This window comes from Colius striatus, chromosome 2 (assembly GCF_028858725.1).
Source record: "Colius striatus isolate bColStr4 chromosome 2, bColStr4.1.hap1, whole genome shotgun sequence".
Taxonomy (NCBI): Eukaryota; Metazoa; Chordata; class Aves; order Coliiformes; family Coliidae; genus Colius; species Colius striatus.
Genome location: NC_084760.1, coordinates 111,703,574 through 111,717,945, shown reverse-complemented (window position 1 = coordinate 111,717,945; position 14,372 = coordinate 111,703,574). Strand labels below are relative to the sequence as shown.

Sequence of the window (14,372 nt, the reverse complement as noted above, 5' to 3'; positions counted from 1 at the left end):
GGAAATTGAGATGGTTGACTCTAACCAACAACTGAGGGTTCAAGGTCAAGACTGAGGCTCACATCTGAGATTTCATTACCACGTGCAAACGCACAGATGACTGACAACAAAGGACCATCTCTCCTCCTGCTCTAGTATTCTCTGCGGGCCAAGCTATTGCTTTCTCACCCAGTACACAAAGACGTTGATGAGGAGAAACTTTACGAGACTTCACTGATTAAAGGAAAGAAATTGGCTGGCTACCTAACTAACACTTGGCCATTCTTGCCCCAACTATGGGCTGCTTCTCCTGCAGTAAAATGATTCTCTGTGGTGCTTACTCAGGAAAAAATGTTAAAATATTCGAAGCAATCCACACTACGAAAAGAAAGGAGAGCCGTACTTTTTTTCTTGTCAGAACTAATGACATACAGCCCAACAAAGCCAAAACTCAATAAAGCTCTTCACAGGGGCAAAATTGTAAGCTTGCTTCGGTGTTTTTGTAAACAGAGTTGAAAACATCTTTTACATATTTTTGTGATGATATGCCTCACTGATAATACTTGCTGTTTATGTAATATTTATGCAATATTCAACTTTCATCCTCAGAATGAATCTGCTAGGTAGGTGGGCACACACTTTTTAACTTTACAGAAAATAAACTGATATTGTGGTTAAGAAACATGCTTGAGGCCACTCAAGTTGCATGCTGTCAACAGCGTAACATCATGGCTATGTTCACAAGGCTATGTGGTTTCTCAGACAAGACTTTGAAACATCTTTAGTATATTTTAAGGTATTCAAAACTTTACATATTTTGGAACAGCCATTAATAAACTGAGAAGTATTTTTCGAGTTTTGGTTCAGTATGCAATATTCAGAAGAAAGATGTTGCCACACTCAGTGGCAAAAGCCTTCGAGCCATCATCTTTGTCAGAGCTGAGAACACCACTTCCTTTAACTGAAGAATGTTTGGAAAGATTAACACCAGAACAATTTCTATAAATTACTTTTTCATGTAAAGGCTCTGTCCCAGCACCACCTACTTCTCAAAGTACTTACTGTCCAACAATAAAAATACACCACTCGTATCGCCATTTATACTAAAGATATGGTGTAAATTACAAACATGAAGAAAGAACTAGATCAGCAGCTCATAGGCAAGAGAAGGTTTTAATTTCTTACCTGTGCTGTTTTCGCAGTTTGATCTGCATGATTTAAAGCCGTTCTGGCATCATTGTCAGAATCAGATTCTGTTTGCCTTGGAGAAGTGTGAGGTTTCTTTGCAAGATCCGTATCCTTATTATAGGAGTATCCAAGCTGAGAAGTAGGAGATAAACTCGGCTTTATGACAGGTGAAATGGGATCTGCTCTTGTGCTCTCTGTGGATCCTGTATGTCCCAGCTTTTCTTGCTCTGAGAAACCAATGGTACTGTCTAAGCTTTGGTGTCTCTTCTTGTCATTATCTTCACAAACAAGTGTGGGAGACACATCCTCTTTTTGATCGCTGACATGTGCCAAATCACTCAAGTCTAAAGTGTCAGCTATCAGCAATTTCTTCCTTCCCAAGGTAGGTTGCGCTTGTGTGGTATCTGTACTGCCACACTTCCCAACATCTTCAGATGCAGAAGTCCTTCCAGAGCTCTGCTGGGATTTCTGTGCATCAGTATCGCTTTGAGTCCTGCGAGAAGAAGGGGAAGCTGTGCTTGGGCTTAAATGATCATCGGGAGTCTGATGTTCGCTCTCAGATTCGCCAACACCACTGTCATTTACAAACACAGAGTCGTCCTGAGAAGCAAAGTCTGCCAGACCAGTGTCTGGTGGATGCAGCTCGGGCTCCCGGTTCAGGTCATTCAGCTCTGCATAGAATTTTTCCTGGTCAACAGAGCTGTTTGTGTCCGTTTCATAGTTACCCACTTTATATGTGCTTTTACTACTGTTCTCCTCTATCTGAACCACGTTTAATTCCTGGCCACAGAAATGTGCCCTTATTTGATACAGATAGGTCATAACAGTCAGTTTGTCAGGTATCGCTAACAAAACCATGTCAGAAGGTTCCAGTAATCGTGATATTCCTAAACTGGCAAATCCATCATAGGCCTTTAAAGACAAACAAAACAAAGGTTACAATGCAGCAGTTTCTTATGCAGCATAACACTTCAGCATGAAAGTGGAAGTTTCAGTCAAAATAAGCGAGTCTAAAACATATGCAGTATTAAGCTCTATTACTTATTATCCTTTTGGCTTTATTACAGGAGTTACTGTATTCTTTGTTGCACAGTCCAACATCCAACTCACTGATTTCTTCTGACGGCTTCTAGGTAACTCCCATGGTATTTTCAGAGCAATGCATTTTGGGAGAATATGACAGGTAAAGACACTCAAAGCACCTTGTTTTAAATATTTTTAGCATACCCCAATACCATATTATACTAAAATCTTTGGTTACTCAAAATTAAGCCATTTTGTTAAGCAAAAGGCTGTTCATGGAACTGCAACTTAAAAGTCCTTCTGTTTGCACTGAGAAAACCAATGACTACCTTAAACGGTTGTCACTCAAGTAGCAGGAAAAAAGCAAACAAAAAAAGTGTGAGAGTTGGACCAGAAAAAAAGCAAGGAAGGATGGCTTTTTAAGATAAGGAACAAAGATATAAGAAACACGACACTAATCCATCTTGAGGTTTATCACCGGTGATCAACCTTCTCCCTTCTACTGGTCATGTAATTGCAGTGACTTGTGTTGATGAAAAACTATGTCCAGATAGTCAAAAAAAACACCACCACAGATCACTTTGATACAAGACATAAATCACATCAATCTGGCAAACAAACACGTTTTAAACACATTTGTTGATACTAAATTTATTTGAAAGAGAGAAAAGAATTAATTCCCATTTCACTTTCATTTCTAAAAGCTAACAGTTTGCGAGCCTCCTGCTTTGTGAGGATACATTGTCCTCTTTCTGCTAGCCCTTTAAGTGAGTGGGCTTGGTGCATCAGGTTTTTCTCGTTTTGAAGAATTAAAGCCGTTTCTCAATTTACAATTAATTATTACTATCCTGGATTAACCCTGGAAGACAATATTGTGTTTCAAGGAAGCCTTTAAAAAGGCCTCCTGTTAGCTGCACTCAGTTAAAGCACTTGGACATCTCCTCCCCCAGTAATTCTGCAGCTCCTTTTCACCCTCTCAGAGTTGTTATTTCTATGCTATTTTGAACAACATCAGATGCTAAATGTAAGACATGGACAGAACCTGCCCTTTTTGCAAGGAAACAATAACACACATCATTGGTTTCCATGCTACCCCAGTTTTATGCTATTTGCTTAATTTATTTAGCTTTATATGGGTGGAAGAAAGAGAGACAAACAGAAATAAATTATGATTTTTAAATCATTTTGGTTTTCACACTAGCAAATGTTCCAACAGTGAGTTAGAATGTGGGTTTGGCCTGGCTGGCTCCTGATAGACCCACTTATTTTATTTGCTCTGAGAAAAGGAAGCTCTATCATTCCCGTTGCAATGTCATTCCCTACTTTGAGGGTCAAACAATTTTAATTTCAACCACTTTTCAAACTCTGCAGCTGGAATTTATCTTCCTGAAATTTGTATGCTTCTCCTTCTGCTCAGGTATAACTTGTAAAAGCAATTTGTAATAAGCAATTTTTCTATTGCTGTAACAAATGATTCTCAGAGTTTATCTAGCCATAGAAATTATCTAAATAATTTATTTTTAAGCCTTTCTGGCTGTCCCTGTGCAAAATGATGTGGCCTAAAATCATTGCTGATCTTTGGTAGGGTATAATTTCTCAGGAAGGTTCATTATGACAGATTGTTATGCCATTCATAAAAGCAGAGCTGTGCTTAGATATAGGAGTAGTAGTGGAAAACACAACTGCTGTATTTGCCCTTATGAAGCTCGAAACAGAGTAAAACAGCAGGAAAGTAGTGTGTGGGAGAGAATGGAAAGAATCTGGATGGCAGAAGAGGGACAGCTGTCATATACTTTGTCTTGGGATGCAGGTTGGAAGAGCAAGAACAAGCTGGATATGAAGACAGGCAGAACAAACAGATATGAAGAGCACAGAGAAAGAAGAGTTAAAGGAAAGCAATGCAGGGATTTGGGAGGGCAGCCTAAGCTGTGGCAGGTACCAGGAATGATGACTGCTCATATGCCAGCACAAAACAGTCTAGGCATGAAAGCATAGCAAGCCAGCTGTGCTGTCCTGTGGACCAAAGGTAACACCAGGATTTGCTGTTTGATGAAGTGGGTCAGTGCTGATTCAGTGGCATAAATAACCTGTTAGCCCACGCTGAAGGTAGTGGGAGTTGCCTTCTGAAGAATGAAAAGACCTAAGGATGGGCTTAGCAGTCTACGGTAGCCAAAGCCCATAGACATGACCTGAACTCTTTTACACTCTTAATTTCTTATTTATATGCTAATAAAACTAAATCCTACGAATATCTCCCAGAGACTGTAAAATTAAGGTGGGGACAGTGTTTCATAGTTGTCAGGAAAGGCACTTGCTTAGAATGGGTAACACTATGGCAGAAGGATTGAATTTGGAATGATAGACATTCTTGATACAGCTACAATCACTTTTTACTGTCTGCACAGTTTTTCCTGTGATGCTTGGGATCTAACATAACAGTCTCCTACTGATGTCAAATACATTTCCCATCCCCTCTCCTTCTCATTCTGGACAAAACACATTCTTGCTTCTCTCCTTCTGAAGTACACAAAATATCTAGATTGGCACAGAAATGTTTTACAGTCACTAGTTCTATAAATATCTATAAATAGCAACTGCATGTTCCATATGTGTCCATATGGCAGTGGTGTGATGGGTTCTCCTTCACTGTTAGAAAAGCTGGCACCTGCTTGATATTCCAGCCTACTTCTAAATGCCCAGCGTTTCTAACTAGTTCATCACATGGCATCATCAGAACAAATTTTCCACGTGCAATTAACTTTTTGTTAAACAGAGGCAGAACTAAGCCTCAATTTTGCAAACTTTTATTTGTACATTTAACAATGCTCCTGGTATGATCCCACCATGGTCAACAAGCAACTCCTGCACACACAAATAAACACGTGCCTATGATGATGTGGAATCAAATAGTAGAAGTGAGCACGAATGCCTGTTGTAAAAATATGTCTGCCAGTTTAAAGGTAAGGGCCTTTTTCCATTTTGACTCAATTCTATCCCTGGAATTCTGAATCCTTCTGATTAAATGTATATTCTAAAAGGATTCCTTCCTTGCAAAATGGAGTATTTTCCAAAATGGCAAATTGTCAGGACAATTGAGCTCAATTGCATTGAGGAAATTAGTAGAAATGGTCAAAAACTGGAAAAAAAGTTAAAAAGCAGAGCATTGTGAAAACTGAAAATGCCAATCAAACATCCAGAGGATATATTATTATTTCCACACAATAATCCCTCAAATGAAACAAGCTTCTCTAAATAATAAAGCAATTAAAACCAGAAGTTCATTATTAGAAACATAGTGTTGTGCCCTTCCACTTCTCATTCTTTCATCCCCTCCAAGCTCCAGCCAAGTGTAGTTTAGTAGCTGACACTTTTTAAGTGCAGGACATGCTATTAGCAATATGCAAAAAATTCTGCTCCTGATAAAGGACTAAAACTGCCAGTGTGCTGTAGCCTTAACACCACATGTTTCATTGTTATTTACTAATAATCAGATGGATGCAGTAAATAAAATTATTACTGCGAAGGCTACAGGGATAGTTAGATACAGGCAACGTGTAAGTAGAAGCACAACCCTTTGGATCAGCTGGGAAGATATCCCTGAAATGGTTTTTATTTTCTCAAAGACAATTCTGGTTTCTCTTTTGTTCCTCACAGAAATTTCAATTTGCCATGAGCACAATGCACCAAAAATACACCTGAATTCTGACTGATGCTAGAGTAATCTGGAGCAGTTGTTTGGGTTTGGGGGGGTTTAGAGATATAATTATACTGTGGAAATGACAATACACACATCAATGTACATGTATATTTAGGGCACTAAACCTATTTAGCTATCTCCTGATGGTGTGGGGTTTTTTTTCCCCTCTCTATTTTAATTTACTGACAAGCTGATTGACAGACATCAATTGGGATCCATCAGCACAAGCACCACAGGCAGTATTCCAACCATTTCCCAGCTATGTAACACACTGACATATTGGCCAAGATCAGATGTCACAGGTAAATGCCCTTTTTTATTCAGCATCAGCGGCAGCACCTATTTGGGAAATGACTAGTGGGTGTTATAAAGAAACTCAGATGAGCTGCCTTTTGAAACGGTCCATTTCAATGTGTAATTATACACAGTAATTGCACTAAAATAGTTGTCTCTTCAGATTTCTTCTTTTTTTATTAAAATACAAACAAGGTCATGCACTTCTAAAAGACAGGCTCTTATGGGTTAACCTTTAATCTATGGTCACAGCCACCTCTTACCTCCTTTCCTAGGAGGGGAGAAAAAAAAGAAAGAAAGAAAGAAAAAGGAGCTGCTTCAGACAAAGAAAATTGTCCTATTCAACCATAGATGTTATTTTAATTGGTTAGGAGGAATCATTGTCAAATGTGTTACATATCTGCATGGAATTTATAGGCAGCCATTGTTGCCAGTGCTGCATTCACTCCAACCAAGGGCACGCGGGGTTATCAGGCAGAACTGTGTGAGACCAGGAAATAAATCTGCAGGAAGCAACTGAGATACTCAATGTAGCTGTCAGGTGAAGGCTTGCAAAGTGATGAAAGAAAAAAACTGCACAATAACAACAATCATTACTTCTTCAATCCTGGGAACTATATCCTTTTAGAGAGACAGGTTAAAAAGTTCACCGTTTGCCATCACAGTTTCATAAAGAAAAGATGACTGATTGTACTGCCAACGTTCTTAATTAATAATCTATTCTTTCTTTTTTATAATCCATCTTAATTAGCCCGGATGCTCAACGAAACCTCAAGTACAAAAACATATGGTCACAGAAAACACCGTGATGTCATGGTTAATCCATTTAGGTCATCCTAAGACCCTGCAGTATTATGAAAAAGATATCATTGGCCAAATCATTCATTAAATAACAGCAGCTCAGTAATCTTTCATTATTTGTAATACTTAAGTGTTATTTTAAAGACAAGTGACTCCCTGGCTAACACTGTAAGTGTGCAGGCACATTAAAATATAATTACCCTAAATACAACTGAATTTTAATAAAGCACTTCCAGAAATTCCACATATCTGCAATCTAATACTCCTCAGTTATATTTGCTATACCACATTGAACTTAATTCATTTATTCAAAGTATATTTTTATACTTTCACCCTCATTAGATTTAGTGTTTTCAAAGTGATATAAAAATAAAATCACAGCATTGAGAAGGCAGCTACTTAAAAACAATTTTCAGATGATCTTCAGGAACAATTTTATTATCAGTAACTTGCATGAAGATTATTATTTCTAAACATGTCCTTAGGGCCCAACTGAAGTTTGTAACATGTCTGAAATAGTGAGCAGAAATAAAAAGTCTTCTGGTGATTCCCGAACTGAGATCCTGTATCTTCCAGAGGAACTTTTTACACCTCTGCATCGTGAAGGTACAAGAGTGGTTTAAAACAGCCGCCCAGCACAACGCTATCGCTGTGTTGTTAAGTACTTATGTTTCTTTGCAAAGTATCACTTTGACACTTTTCATCTTAAAACTTTCCACATCGCATCCACCACTTCTCACAGCTGGTGTGGTATAATAGAAGTTGGTGTAAAATATCACCTTTAAAAGTACAAAAAGCACCATCAAAGCGCCGGAGACTCTGACTGATGCACAGGAGCCCCGTTAAAGCAACCGAAAGAGAAGCCTTGTGTATGACAAACCAAGGGCACTTATGCTTCCCGGGTTTTTTAATTACATGGCTGACGAGAAAAATCAAGAGGAGAAAAATCGGAGGAGCAATCACAGAAGGCCAGTCAGTCCTTTTCTCTGCTTTCACAGTTAATGTAGGCCATACAAATATTAAACTCTAATGCCAGCCTTGCACTTGTTGTGAATGTTAAAGACCATGACAAACGCGAGTCAATAATGCATCCGATTTGAACCGCAGGAGGCTGAATACCTTCTGTGAGCCACCGTTATGACCTTACAAAACAACTGCACTTTCCCAAAATTAATGAAAACCTGCAGTGAAATCAAAATTGAAGCTATGTTTTTTTGTTTGTTTGTTTTTCCTTTTCCCCTGGCAGTTCTTACCTTTTTGTTGTTCTCTTTAATATCTTGAGGATTCAGGGACTTGTAGTCACTGAGGGGGAAAATGGCACAGTGGGTATGTACAGTATTTGATAAAAGCAGCAGTTTTAAAACAAACTGAATCTAAAAATTTGACATACAATAATATCATACAGTAACTAGCAATTTCACAGCAATTCAATCAACAAAACTAATAGCGTGGAAAATTAAAGGAATAAATAAATAAATATATAAACAAACAAACACCGATTACATGTTTCATTGCCTGAAGCTTTCCATCTAAAAAAGAAGTTAAGGCAGAGTCTAGAGGCCGACCTTGACAACCAAATTTACCAGGAGGTAATCTGTTCTTGTCAGTGTACAAAGAGCTACAGGCTTATTCCTCTCATCTCATTTCAACACTAGCACAATTTTCATAATCATCTTGAAGTCAGTTCTTTGTATAAGATTAAGAAGAAGAAAAACAAATCACAGAAAGGGGAGAAACAACTGTTTATGCACTAAGGGAGAGGAAAGAAGTTGTAAAGTTTGAGCATTCATAAATCTCTTTTCTTAGAAAGGATGGTTTCCTGCTTAAAAGAAAAGGGTGAAAACAGTTTAACACCTGAAACAAACAGGGATTTGAGCTTTACATAAGCTTTAATGTTGCATATTTCTAGGAGAGTTAGCTTACGTAGACAGAGAGTATCCAACTTACATTAGGTCTGGTCTAAAGTGATGTAATATTGCACAAAAGGATAAACCGTTTCTCCACGATGTAGTAAAATTGGTGATTTTCACTCCCCTATAGTTTTTTGTCACTTCTTTGCACCACACAAGCAGTGACTGACTGGCGTTTGGCTTTCTCCCCAAAACAGGACTTGGTATGGGGCTTGGCTGCAAAAAAGGGAAAAAAAAAAGAGAATAAGATAAAAGAATTTAATGGTAGATGAGAATTAACATTAATCGACCTAACTAGATGATCTGTCTCCTTTGATGTGAGTTTAGGTCCTTCACAGCTGTCAGTTTACAATGACTGTAACTCGCAAAAGACACAAATCACAAGTTATTATCTGCAGTCGTCGCCCTTGGCACTTGTCTCCAAAGGATGTAGATACACAGGATTCCAGATCTGCACAGGAGAACAGGCCAAGAATTGTACCAGTGGAAAGACTGTGCTTAAATACTTAAGGCACAGTCCTGCACTGCCTGTGATACACACCCTTGAAAAGATTTCCCAAAAGGCAGGGACTGAAAAGCATCCCCACAAGCCCTTTTGCTTTTAATGAAGATAACGCTGTGAATGGATCAAAAGCCAGGCCTAGCAGGGGCAGAGTTTACCACAAGTTGCCATCTACCATTGCAGCATGGGGACCAAAGTCACTGTGTCTCTGCCATACGCTTCATGCATTCATCTTGTACGGCATACAAGTTTTTGCCTCTGCTCTTCTTGCTTAAGAACGCTGCATAAAAGTAATTATGGCATGGTGTTTCTAAACAGTCACTTCAAACACTACCCAAAAAGCTTCCTCATACAGGACTTGGCTTTTCTATGTGGAAAAACGACTCTGAACTGTAAATAGTTATCACAGAGCAGTCTCTAACAATTATCATTAGCTAATAAGGACCATTTCCCAAAAGGGTATTTGGACACTTTCAGTAACAGTTGTGTCAGCACAAACTAAGAAAGAAAACCCAAGAAAATACTTTGGGCGTTTGGGCATTTATCAGACTGTTCACTGTTTCTCAAATTCAGCAGAGAGCTTACTGATTGCAGGTGATGTTTCCAAGAAATAAGCACTCATTTTACCAGAAAAATGTTGTCACATTAAAAACTTTAAAAATGTAACTAAACAGAACTGGACTGACACAAATCCAAGTCTGAATTACAGGCAATGAACCGAGCTCACTTATTTTTTTTCAATGTAATATAATTGAAAGCATATATAACACAAACAACACGCTGCTTATGCACCTTACAGCTAAAGAGTTCCCAAATTAAGATAAAAATAGAGCAAGTAATTTACTATACCACAGCCACTTAAATTTAACAAGTAAATCCTTTTGGCCATATTACCTATTTGTGAAAGACCGACGATGCCCCCACTTGACTAAAGTATGTCAGTGCTAAGCAATTAGTTCCTTAGCTACCAACTGATTTATGCTTTCACTGCTTCTGGGGAAGAAAATGTACAGAATCGGGGAAGTAATTTTTCATTTACTGTGACAGCTGGTCCTAAAAAGTTGTTTTATAAACACATCTCCTTCATCATCAGATAGACACATTGCCAAATCGTTTAGAAAGTGCAAAATGTATACCTTGTTGAGTTTTTTATTGAAGACCAGATCATCTGCACAAAACAACTTTTCAACAAGTGTTTTGGTTTGTTTTTGTTTTTTTAATCCTGTCAGCGATGCAAATCAGCGTGAATAAATCCATGAACGTGAGACAAATATCTCTAAATACACTGAATTAACAACGGGGATATATAAAATAGGGAAGAAAAAGCAGTAATAAATGCTGAACTCTCTTCACCATGCATCAGATTTTAAATAGAGAAACAGTGCTGCCAGACAGTTACTTCAGATTCAGAGTGATCTAAGTAAGTTCAGGTTTTTCACCTGTTTTTTAATGACTTTCAGCAAAACTGGCAACTAACAACTGACCCCAGATTTAAGGTATTTCATTAAAAATATATTTGCTATCTAAATTATATATCCATGGAAATAATACTTCTGGGAGAAAATAATTAAAATGCCACCATCAAGATGTAGAAAAAATGATACTTTAACACTTTTTTAAAGCACAGAGCTATGTCTTCAAATCATATAGCACTACTTATATTAAATGTCAATGATGAAGTCTTAATACTTGTTGCTGAAACTCTAAGAAAATGTTAAGTGTTCCAGTCACCACCTAAACATTTCTCTGGTTAACTCTGACATGGCCTTCAGCAAGTTACCATTCAAATGTCTTAACTGTATATCTAACGAACTGAAGATGCAGCTGATTTTAAAACTAGGTTTTACAACAGGAAATCCAAAGCTATTAGATCCATACATTTAGCAGAATTTTGCATTTACAAGATATAGATGTATTTTTAAAAACACAGATTACAATTCCTTGAAAACCTATACTTATGTTGGAACTTTTCTTCCATGTTTGTCCTTCCACGTACTTTAGGTTTTTCCAAAGTATTTTATACAGAATATACAAGATTTAGGATGTGGATTTAGGATACTTACAGAGTTTTCTCTAGCTGATAAAGCAGAAAATATGTAAGGCTTTCTTTCCAGACATAGTATTCCAAGGTTTTTTGGATGAAGATGAAACTATTATGATAATGTTATGCTCTTACTCACCACCTGACTCAAAGCTTTCGTTATTTAATCTACGATAAAAGCACTCAAGATACACTGGAGATATGGGAGTCGCAGCAGAATTGTGCATCAGCACAAATCCCTTCAGAAGGGTTAAAAAATGTTCAGTTTTGGCGTTTTTTTTGGTGAAGCATCATTATGATAAACATTTTATTTCGATACCTATAGGTTATATATATTAGTAACAGGTTCAGCATTTACTATCTACTTCTAGCACATATTTGCTCTACAAGACTATTAGGAATTCATCAAATGAAATGAACATTTAGTTAGCTTTTTAATACATGATTCTTTTAAGCACTGATTGTACAATTTTTCTAAGCCACACAGCTGTGGTGACTTCACTTTTTGAGTTCAAAAGTCCAAGTCCCTGAGAATTTGTTTGGAAAAGCCTCTAAAAAGCATGAGATATCCACAACAGACTGCCAGATCTGTTCGCTGATCAACAAGTTATGGAATCTAATGATTTTTATCCAGTTGAGGATTAACTGTATGGCAAGTGCAGAGGTTCCAGAGCTGGTCCCTCACATGCTAGCTCCGATTTAGATGCAGAATCACATGGGTGGATTTATCAGCTAGAGTCAGCACTAGCTTCAGGATATCTTTGTTTCACAGTCAACGGAAGCACTGAAGGCTCTTTGCTTTATTCTTCTTTTACATGTTCGGGAAGCTTAATTAATATGTTTTATAGTGTATGCATTTTTCCTCTTGGGAGATTATCCCATCAGACCATTATTAACAAGAAGACAATAGCTTTAAATATTAGGCTGCATCCCTTTGTTTCAAAAAATTAGTTGTTTTGCTGCTCTCCAGAAGGCAGCATCAAGTGTGCTGATGATTCCCCAGGTGAGCTGCATTTCTGACATACATAGGTCAATGCTCAGAAGAAAAAAATCTTGATGGCAACTGATGATGGGAACATGGGGCTATGAACCAAGGCCTTGTACGAGATACAGGGAGCCAGAATGAAAATCATAGGGGCCTGAGCAACCCTCAAGGGCTAGTTAACAGGTTGCATGGGAGTAGAGGAATTTAAGGAAAGCACAAAGCAGTGTTGAAGGCTGGAAGAGAAAGATGCTGAGAAGAGTTAAAAAAAAAATAGTATGTGGCAGTTGTGGGGATCTGGGTGGAAGACTTATGTGGTTTGAGTTTTATGTTAATGAACACTACTCCCCAAAGAGGAAATTTGTTGAGAGAACAACCCAGGAACGGTAATTAACTGCAGGAGAAGACGAAGCTGAGATTGAGATAGGGCTGAAAGAACAGGGTAGACCTACAAACAGTAATCAAACAAGGTCTGCTCCTCAAGAAGCAAGTACAGGCAATGGTCTCTTACTTATTTGACTGAGCAAAATAAAAGGGATTTTCCCTTAACTCTATCAAAACCAGAATGCTGCCTAGGCTCACTGATAATTGCGAAACCATTAAAATTCCAGAACAAAGTAAATGAAAGTAACATACAATTAGGTAAGACAAAATATGCAGCAAGAGGCTGGATGCAGAAAACTTTCTGGGAAACAACTGAACTGAATGATCTGAAAAATGGTATAATATACAAATACAAACAATACAAAACACCCAAATACCTTTCAGTCAAATAGGTAATTTTATATCAAGATGATATATAGAAGTTAGTGTTTTAAACAACACAGGGCTCTGCCCATAGGAATTGCTTAGCCCAGGAGTATTCTAAATTGAATGAATTAAATGAATTAGATTGTCATGTAATAGAATTTATGCCTCTGGTAAGGTCTGTATGTGTCCAACATGCATTCAATTTTGTTTATTCTGGGCTGTAGAATAGTTCAAGTATAAGTAAAAAGCTGTTTCTTAACTAGTATTGGGACCAAAATAGAATACAGAAATAAAGTCTGCAAAGATAGAATAAATCTGTTTCTTTATTCCAAAGATAGAAAAAAAAAATCCTCATGATCCAGCTGTATGGAGATGTTCTTTATTTAGGCTAGTTATCTGCTTTTAAAGAAGCAGGTCAGTATAATATTATGATAACTTCAGTGAAACAATACAAGTGGCCTTGCTCTTTGCTTCTGGTAAGAGAAATGCATGCATGTAATAGAAAGGACACTTCTCCTGGAAAGAAATGTTAGGAGTTCTGCTATCCTGTTATTCTGATATACAAAACTTAACAGATTTAGGAGTACACTCTATAACTTTGTTGCTCTTTATGTGCATGTCACACTGTATGATAAAAAAAAAAATGCTTCTAGTCCCTACTGCCCCTAAAAATGAAGGAGATCTGAAAATCTAGCTGCCTGGTTATAGATTCTATGAATTGGTTTCCTATATAGGATTAATAACAAGTACTTAGGTAACCTCCAGTTTTCTCCAGTATCAGACACCTTAAAACTTTGCCTTCCTCACTGATTATGCCTACAGCCAGTATGGATATGCAACAAAATAGAAACACTTATCTTAAAAGGCTTACGCATAAGCTCTTAATTGCTTATCATTTTACAGGTTTAATTTTGGCACAACTGCACCAGTCCATGTTCAATCATAACCTTCACATTTAGACATCTGCCTGAGCTGACATGATGCTCTCATGTTTAAACCTAGCAAAGTGAGGAGGAAGGTGAAATTCTTGGGACATGCCTAAAGTTAGCTGTTGGTTAAGTAGGTGAAATGATTTCATTCTAAAGGGGTTCCAAGTAGTCTGTTGTATCTTTTGGTAACCATGAGACTGGAAAGAGCTTTTCCAACCAGGCTTGGGAAAAGAAAGGAAAGCAGTTTGAGTATGTACACTCCATGTAAAATGCCAG

The 14,372-nt window shown here is 37.7% G+C and overlaps 1 protein-coding gene across 7 annotated transcripts in view; it reads right to left on the bottom strand.

Annotated features, from left to right (window-relative positions):
- The window catches only part of EHBP1 (EH domain binding protein 1), a 218,274-nt gene that overhangs the window by 72,576 nt on the left and 131,326 nt on the right, over window positions 1-14,372 (bottom strand). For all 7 annotated transcript variants that reach the window (XM_061989162.1, XM_061989164.1, XM_061989165.1 and 4 more), the window contains exons 11-13: window positions 8,930-9,108; window positions 8,236-8,284; window positions 1,165-2,079 (exon numbers count right to left, since the gene is read on the bottom strand). In XM_061989162.1, the coding sequence (XP_061845146.1) occupies window positions 1,165-2,079; window positions 8,236-8,284; window positions 8,930-9,108 (1,143 nt within the window). The remainder of the gene's footprint in view (window positions 1-1,164; window positions 2,080-8,235; window positions 8,285-8,929; window positions 9,109-14,372) is intronic.